We start from the raw sequence: 9,326 nt of genomic DNA, 5'->3' as shown, positions 1-9,326 counted from the left end.
TTTTCTTTCCTTGCTAAATGCATGGCAATAAAAAAAAGCTGAAAACCATAAAATAATCTTGGTGTGTTGGGATACGTGTAAACAGTGGTGTGAATCTGGTGAATGTATCTCGTGTGTATGTGTGCACATGTGTGTGAAATTCAAGTAAAAGGCAAAAAGAGCTTTGCTTATGATTTTTTCTTGATCAACAAAGGGTTTTGACAAAGAGGGCATAAAAGCAAAATGTATATAAAAGAATAAAATGATCCAAATCTATGCTTAATTCGGTACCCGAACGTCCCCCGAGGGTTAATAAACTCTCCTTTAGAGCTCAGAAACAAATCCAGGTAGAATCCAGTTTCTATCTTAGAACCAACAATCTGGTTTCCATGGTAACAACTTTGTTGGTTCCTCTTGGTCATTTAAACGTAAATCAGTTTTCATAGAAAAAAACCAAAAGAATCCAGGTTCGCGGAAGTTCATCTCATGAGAGCTTGAGACCAATGAGGATGGAGATGTTGATGAAGATGTTCTCCTCATCATCATTTGATGCTGTTGATTAGAAATGATCTGTGCTTTCAAATCAATCATTCCGTTCTAGATCACCATGAAAAACATGAGACTGGACCTGAAGCCCCCCATCCTACCCCCACCCTCCTCACGGGCGATGAACTTTAACCTGGATCCGCTCCCAAGGATGCCCCACTATCATCAGGCGGCAGAGACTGTGAGGGAGAACTGGGACAAAGTTCATATGCTCACTTCTACGCACACACACGCACCACACTCAAGTACACTACTACAGATACACCTCCCCGAGATTCACTGTCTGGGTCCCCCCCCCCACCTCCCTCCACTCCCGGGCAGTGGGTTGATTGGACGCGCTCAGAGAATGCAGCTGCGTCTGCACTTGCTGTGATGGGAGACCCCCCCCCTCCCCCGCCACGTGTTTCTGATGTTGTGATTGTCTGAGTTTTGTTCTTTATGTACTGAGGAGTGTTTTTTGTATCTCAATAATGGGCCCTTAGGCCCAGGGTGGAGATGCCTTTTTTTTATCCTCTCCAGCTACATCTTACTCCCCTAATGTTACCTTTCACCTATATCTAAGACAAGGAGCGCTGTTGAAACGGCTGCTCCGTCAGCCTGTTCCTGTTTGTGTTATATGTTGTTTTGTCTAGTCTTGCATGGGTTGTACTGAAAACATGAATTTCCCTGGAAGGGATTAATAAAGTATTTCTGATTTCTGATTCTGAAGTACTCAGATCTGTCCAGCATGGGGCAGCAGAGTCCAGCTGTCCATCCAACAACCACCGTACATTCATATCAAGTCACACCAACCAGAGCTCCCAGTCCGCTCTACAAGCTAACCTTTATCAGAGCCAGCTGAGCTTTAAACTCAGCTCCACGTTATTTTCCATAAACTTCATTCAACCTAAATAATCAGTTTCTATAGTCATCTGGATCTGGGCTTCACATGTCGGGCTGGTGGATCATAACCAAACTGGAAGTAACGCTGCAAGATGCACAAAGAAGAAACAATGCAGAAATTTATAGAAAACTATATTAAAACCAAGGCTGTTCATCAGCTGATCAAATGTTTAAGAAAGTTTCTCTACAAATTCCAAATCTCAAAATAAATGTGTCTTTCAGCATATTTTCTACTTCCTGGTTTTGAAGGAGGCTGGATTGTTTATCTCCAGGAGCACAGCTCCTCGCTGCTGAGGATGGACACCGAAAGGGTCGTTTAAACATCCCCCAGCTGAGTAAGAGGTCTTAGGATTATTTTTTTTTTAACTTGTCCTGTCCAGCATCATAGCAGCAAAATGATAATCTGGTTGCTGTATCGTGCTGAACAAATTTGCTCTGCCAAGGGGAGGCCTATGGGTAAGGCTCCTCTTGATAATGTGATTAATTTATTTACTTTGAATCATGGAATCTATGTAATCTTGCTGGACCTGACCGGAGGGGACAGAAAAAGATGGAAAATAGCAAAAAGAGCAAAAGGGAAAGAAGAAAGGAGACAAAAAGATCACAGACAGAAGGAAACGACCCTTCAATCCACACCATCACCAGACAACAAACTGTTACACCTGTACATGAACACACCAGAAAATTTCCTACAACTTTTACAAAAGCAGAAACACACACACAGAAAAAAACTAGTCATTAAGAGTTTTTAAATAATAACCAAATCAAAAAGACATAACAGCGACCAGATACTAACTCACAGGAAAAATAAAGAGGTCTTAGGAATTAATGAAGTAATCCTAGAATGAGTAAAGTAGTCCTGCAAATGACTGAAGAAATCTTAGGACAGAGTAAAGTAATCGTAGGAATGAGTAAATTACTATGAATGAGTAGAGTAGTCCTAGTGTGGCGAGGTTGTAAGGCAGGGGTGCCCAAGTCCGGTCCTCGAGATCTACCATCCTGCAGCTTTTTGATGCAATCCTTATCCTACACGCTTGAATCAAATGACTGGCTCGTTACCAGGCCTCTGTAGAGCTGAATGACATGCAGATGACTTCTGATTCAAGTGTGTTGGAGAAGGGTTGCGTCTGAAAGTTCCAGGATGGTAGATCTCGAGGACCGAACTTGGGCACCCCTGTGGTAAGGCAACAAAATGATTTCCTTATTATTAAAAAAAAAAAATAAAAGTGACAACGGCATCTGGGGGTGGCAATCCCCCAGAAAACCTAATACCAAAAGGTAGGCCCAAATAAAAATGTACCAGGGCAGATGGGTTCCCATAAAACAATTACATCTTTATTTAACCAGTTTCTTTTCAAACACAATTAAAACATCTAAACCTTGACAACCTCTCGAGTAACCCTATATGATGGGGTTAGATCATGTGGATGCGTTCAGCCCATAACCAAAATAAGGGGTTAGATATGCAACAGAACATGCTTTAATTACATCAAAATTAGAAGCAGGCGACCAAAAAGAAACCCAAACAATATTACAACCTTGGCTGCCCCCACAATACTGATCAGTCTGTGCTTTACTCCTCACACTTGGGTGAAAGGGTAAATTGTCAGTCGGAGAAGTTTGTCTCCACCCGCCGATGCACTGGAGGAACGGGCAGGAAACCAAGCAGAGACAAAACAGCAGGATATCCACACACAGATAGCTTGGGACGCGCTAATCTCCGTATCTAAAAGAGAAACACAGACCCTGTTATTACCTGGATTAATGTTCTGCTCTGCCTGCAGAGCAAATGCCATCTTACCCGTAGCTACACCCGCCTCCCATGGGGAGCGAGAAAGAAGAGGCCAGGAGTACTGTAGCAGGTCTGGGTGAACTGCCCTGGCACCAAACTCGATTGTCAAGCAGTACACAGCCGAAGTGAAACTGCATGGAATGCGGTATTCAATGCGGCCTGGACAGCCAGTGGTCCACAACACTGCAGAGAAACAATCAACAGTAACTACCAAAGGCTGCCACAGCCCCAACAGAGAAGAACAGAAATCATGGCACTTACAATTGCAGGGGAGATGATATTGACACTGGCACATGACCTGCCAGCATACAGCACCTACTGTAGGGACAAACACCTGCCCAGATATACAGGCGCTCTACTCTGCCCAGCAATCAGTGCCATTTGCACTACACCTTGCAATGACAATGTGTGAGTGAGGAAATTGACTAAACTAGGAATGACTAATGAAGTTCTAGAAATGAGAGAAATAATCCTAGGAATGGGTAAGGTAATTCTAGTAATGTGTTAAGTAGTGCTGTGAATGACAAAAGTATTTCAAAGACTGAGTAAAGTAACCCTGGGAATGAGTCAAATGTTCCTGCGAATGAGCAAAGTAATCACAGGAATGAGTGAAGTAATCCTAGGAATGAATAAAGTAATGAGAGAAGTAATCCAAGAAATGAGTAAAGTAGATCTAGGAATGAGTAAGTAGTCCTAGGAATGAGTGAAGTAGTGCTAGGAATGAGTAAAATAATCCTAGGAATGAATGAAGTAATCCTAGGATCGAGTGAAGTGATGAGGGAAGTAATCCTAGGAATGAGTAAAGTAGTTCTAGGAATGAGTAAGTGGTCCTAGGAATGAGTTAAGTAGTCCTAGGAATAAGTAAAGTATGTCTAGGAATGAGTTAAATAGCTCTAGGAATGAGTAACGTAATCCTATGAATGAGTAAAGTAATCTAAGGAATGAGTTACAAAATCCTAGGAATAAGTATAATATTCCTATGCATAAGTAAAGTAATCATAGGAATGAGTAAAGTAATCCTCTGAATAAATGAAGTAGTCCTAGGAACGAGTGAAGTAGTTCTAGGAATGAGTAAAGTAAACCTAGGAATGAGTATGATAATCCTAATATTGAGTAGAGTAGTCCTAGGAATGAGTAAAGTAAACCTAGGAATGAGTAAATTAGTTCTAGGAATGAATAAAGTAATCCTAGGAATGAGTGAAGAAGGCCTAAGAATGAGTCAAGTAGTCCGAGAATAAAGTGATCCTAGGAATGAGTAAAGTAATCCTAGTAATGAGTAACGTAGTCCTAAGAATGAGTAAAGCAGTCTTAGGAATTACTAAGTAATTCTAAGAAGAGTAAAGTAGTCTAGGAATGATTAAAATAATCCTAGAAAAGAGTAAAGTAGTCCTAAGAATGAGTAAAATAAACCTAGGAATGAGTTAAATAATACTAGGAATAAGTGAAATTTATCCTAGGAATGAGTAAAGTAGTCCAACGAATGAGTAAAGTTGTCCTAGGAATGAGTGAAGTAATCCTAGGAATGAATAAGTAACCCTAGGAATGTGTAAAGTAATCCTAGGAATGAGCAAAGTAATCCTAGGAATAAGTAAAGTAATCCGAGGAATGAGTAAAGTAGTCCTAGGAATGATTAATCCTAGAAAGGAGTGAAGTAGTCCTAGGACCGAATGAAGTAATCCTAGGAATGGGTTAAATAATCCTAGGAATTATTTAAGTAATACTAGAAATGAGTAAAGGAGTCCTAAGAATGAGTAAATAATCCTAGGAATGAGTGAAGTAATCCTAGGAATGAGTGAAGTAGTCCTAGGAATGATTAAAGTAATCCTAGGAAGGAGTGAAGTAGTCCTAGGAAAAGGGGGAAGTAATCCCAGGAATGAGTAAGATAATCCTGGGAATGATTTAAGTAATACTAGGAATGAGTGAAGGAGTCCTAAGAATGAGTCAAGTAGTGCTAGAATAAAGTAATCCTATGACTGAGTGAAGTAATCCTAGTAATGAGTAAAGTAGTCCTAGGAATGATTAAAGTAATCTTAAGAAGGAGTTAAGTAGTCCTAGGAACGAGTGAAGTAGTCCTAAGAATAAGTAAAATAATCCAAGAATATGTGAAATAATCCTAGTAATAAATAATGTAATCCTTGGAATGAGTTAAGTAGTTATAGGAATGAGTAAAGTAGTCCCGAGATTGAATAAAATAATCCTAGGAATAATTTAAGTAGTTCTAGGAATAAGTAAAGTAATCCAAGGAATAAGTAAAGTAGTCTTAGGGAATGGGTAAAGTAGTCTTAGGGAATGAGTAAAGTAATCCTTGGAATGAGTAAAGTAGTTCTAGAAATGAGTGAGATTTATCCTAGGAATGTGTAAAGTAATCCTAGGAATAAGTAAAGTAATCCTAGGAATGTGTAATGTAGTCCTTAGAATTAGTAAAGAAGTCCTAGGAATGATTAAAGTAATCCTAGCAATGATTAATCCTAGAAAGGAGTGAAGTAGTCCTAGGACCGAGTGAAGTAATCCTAGGAATGAGTAAAGTAATCCTAGGAATGAGTCAAGTAATCCGAGGAATGAGTAAAGTAGTCCTAGGAATGATTAATCCTAGGAAGGAGTGAAGTAGTCCTAGGACCGAATGAAGTAATCCTAGGAATGAGTAAAATAATCCTAGGAATGATTTAAGTAATACTAGAAATGAGTGAAGGAGTCCTAAGAATGAGTAAATAATCCTAGGAATAAGTGAAGTAATCGTAGGACTGAGTAAAGTAGTCCTAGGGTATGAGTAAAATAATCCTAGGAATTTCAATTTCAATTTTTATCATGGAAAACCCCTTGAGATGTAACTCGTTTGCAAGGGGGACCAAAGGAAACATAAAGACACCGACATAACACTAGACAAAACAGTATTACTATATACCAAACATACTGTGTATATATATATATGTATATATACATATATACACACACATATTTATATATATATATATATATATATATATATATATATATATATATATATACATACAGCTTCTACCAGAACTATATAGAAACAATATTAACAGAGTTTGTGTCAGTTGCAGTTTACACAATTTCAAATTAACAGATAAACACATAAGGACCGCAATGGAAACAGCATTACAAACAGTGACAAACTGTTCTGAGGTGAGTATTGAGTAGAATTCTGAAATGACAATAAGATGTTAGTGACCTCAAAGATGGAGGTAAATGGTTCCAGTCATTAGGGGCCTTGTAAGAAAAGGACCGCCGACCAGCATCCTTCCTCACGAATGGAACAATAAATAAGGGAATTCCAGAGTTTCTTAAAGTAGTTCTAAGAATGAATAAAATAGTCCTAGGACTGAGTAAAGTAGTCCTAGGAATGAGTAAGTAACCCCAGGAATGAGTGAATTGGTCCTAGGAATGATTAAAGTAATCCTGGGAATGAGTAAAGTAGTCCTAAGAATGAGTAAAATAATCCTAAAACTGAGTAAAGTAATCCTAGGAATGAGTAAAATAATCCTAAAACTGAGTAAAGTAATCCTAGGAATGAGTAAAATAATCCTAGGAATAAGTAAAGTAATCCTAGGAATGAGTAAAGTAGTTCTAGGAATGAGCAAAGTAGTCGTGTGAAGTAGTCCTGGCTGCAGGAACCAGACAGGCTGGAGGGGGAGGAGGTCTCATTCCACAGTTCAGATCTCATTCTGGTTTTTAGTTTCTGTTCACTAAATAATTTTTCTGGTCTGCTGAGGTTGCAGGTTCTGATTAGAACCAAATGGTTTTTATCTTTTCATGATAGAAATTTCAGAACTGACTAAGGATGGACTTTTTTTCCCCTCTTTGTTCTCTTACAGTTAACCAATCATGAAGGAGCATTGGCGCTGACAGATGTACAGTTCCTGCACTTTGCTGACCAATCAGCTGTGACGCTCTTCTTTTCATTCCCATAGAGCTAGAGAAGAGCAGGAGGGGGAGGCTCAAAAGAGGAAACCAAGCAGAAAAGATGAGTGGCAGGAAGACAGAGAAGAAGAAGAGAAGTGGACCCCATGGAGAGCTAAAAAAAGAAGAAGAGGTCTGCAGACCTTCATCACCAGCGTCTTCACCACTCAAACTTCTGATTTGAGACACCAGACGGGACAAAATCCACATTAGATCTGAAAAAGGATTTATTCTTAATCAGCTGAACAATCAGACACATACTGATCAATAGCAATCAACTGTGATAACAGCTGGAAACACTCAGGAGCCCCAGACGTCAGTTACCCAGCACTGTCAGGGGCCCCGGACGTTAGTTTCCCAGCTCTGTCAGGGGCCCCGGACGTCAGTTACCCAGCTCTGTCAGGGGCCCCGGACGTTAGTTTCCCAGCTTTGTCAGGGGCCCCGGACGTTAGTTTCCCAGCTCTGTCAGGGGCCCCGGACGTTAGTTACCCAGCTCTGTCAGGGGCCCCGGACGTCAGTTACCCAGCTCTGTCAGGGGCCCCGGACGTTAGTTTCCCAGCTTTGTCAGGGGCCCCGGACGTTAGTTTCCCAGCTCTGTCAGGGGCTCCGGACGTTAGTTACCCAGCTCTGTCAGGGGCCCCGGACGTCAGTTACCCAGCTCTGTCAGGGGCCCCGGACGTTAGTTTCCCAGCTTTGTCAGGGGCCCCGGACGTTAGTTTCCCAGCTCTGTCAGGGGCTCCGGACGTTAGTTACCCAGCTCTGTCAGGGGCCCCGGACGTTAGCTACCCAGCTTTGTCAGGGGCCCCGGACGTTAGTTACCCAGCTTTGTCAGGGGCCCCGGACGTTAGTTACCCAGCTTTGTCAGGGGCCCCGGATGTTAGTTTCCCAGCTCTGTCAGGGGCCCCGGATGTTAGTTACCCAGCTTTGTCAGGGGCCCCGGACGTCAGTTACCCAGCCCTGTCATGGTCTCCCAGAGGATCAGAGTCCATTGGTCCCTCCTGATATTCCCAGCAGCCTTGTTTTTTTTGGCAGTCTGTGGGCTCAGACTCAGGATGCAGTTACCATGGCGATGCTGTGTGTGTGAGTCCTGGCCTGTGATTGGCTGACAGAGTAGTGGGCGTGCAGGCCGAGCCTCTCAAAGCTTCGTTCTCTCTTCCTCGGAGCTGCAGATCAACTCAGACAGACGGAGAGAAGCTCCTCTTCGTCCTCACTGCTCACCTCATCTTCCTCCTCTTCTTCCTCTTCTGAGTCCACAGCCAAACTCTTCTTCTCTTCTTCTCTTCCTCACTGCTTCCTTTCCTTTCATCTGTCCTCCATCTCTCTGACCGACAGACAAGTCTAACTCTTGGTCTTCATCATCTTCTTCTTCACCATTATCATCCTCAGAGAAAGACCACAGGGAGCCCTTTGACCCTCACCCCTCGGGTCGCCATGGCAACGGTCATCTGTACTCGCTTCACTGAAGAGTATCAGCTGTACGAGGAGCTGGGGAAGTGAGTATCACCTTCATCCTCCTCATCTTCATCACTTTGTAGCTCTGATGTAAGAAACATTTACTTTCTATTTATGGATTTTTTGTTTTTCTATGAAAAGTTTTTTATTTTTAAGAATCAAACATCCTGAATAAATTTATATTCACAAAATCAATAAACAATTATTGATTATTTATTACACTTGATTATTTGGAGGTTTTATTCATGTTTACTTTTATTTACATTTAAAATTATTTACATAATTTAAATGTTTTATTATCTTCTCTGGCAAATTAAATAAATATATTCATACCACAATTCATATCATATGTCAATCTTTCACTGCATATAAATATTAACTTTTTATTTTCATGTTTTTATATGTTTATATTTAAATTTGTGTATATTTAATTGTACTGAATTAATTTTAATCATAATTTCATATTTTACTTATTTTAAGTTGTTATTAAATTTCTGATTAGAATAAATGTTTTTTATCATAAATATCTTTGTCCTATAATTCATCTATATTTTCCGTCAGTGTAACTATCAATAATATAATATAATATAATATAATATAATATAATATAATATAATATAATATAATATAATATAATATATCATTTGATTATTGTAAAGCTTTTATTTTGAAGTATTGTTTCCACATCTACATTTTAAAGATTGACTGTATATTATTATTATTATTATTATTATTATTATTATTATTATTATTA

At 40.0% G+C, this 9,326-nt stretch overlaps 1 protein-coding gene across 1 annotated transcript in view; it reads left to right on the top strand.

Annotated features, from left to right (window-relative positions):
- The first annotated feature begins 8,216 nt into the window (after positions 1-8,216).
- Positions 8,217-9,326, top strand: part of camk2a (calcium/calmodulin-dependent protein kinase II alpha) — a 44,026-nt gene continuing 42,916 nt past the window's right edge. The window contains exon 1 of the mRNA XM_042008897.1: positions 8,217-8,613. Within this exon, the coding sequence (XP_041864831.1) occupies positions 8,552-8,613 (62 nt within the window). The 5' untranslated portion in view covers positions 8,217-8,551. The remainder of the gene's footprint in view (positions 8,614-9,326) is intronic.

This window comes from Melanotaenia boesemani, chromosome 15 (assembly GCF_017639745.1).
Source record: "Melanotaenia boesemani isolate fMelBoe1 chromosome 15, fMelBoe1.pri, whole genome shotgun sequence".
NCBI lineage: Eukaryota > Metazoa > Chordata > Actinopteri > Atheriniformes > Melanotaeniidae > Melanotaenia > Melanotaenia boesemani.
The sequence above is the reverse complement of the archived record's forward strand: the minus strand, read 5'-3'. Positions and strand labels throughout refer to the sequence as shown.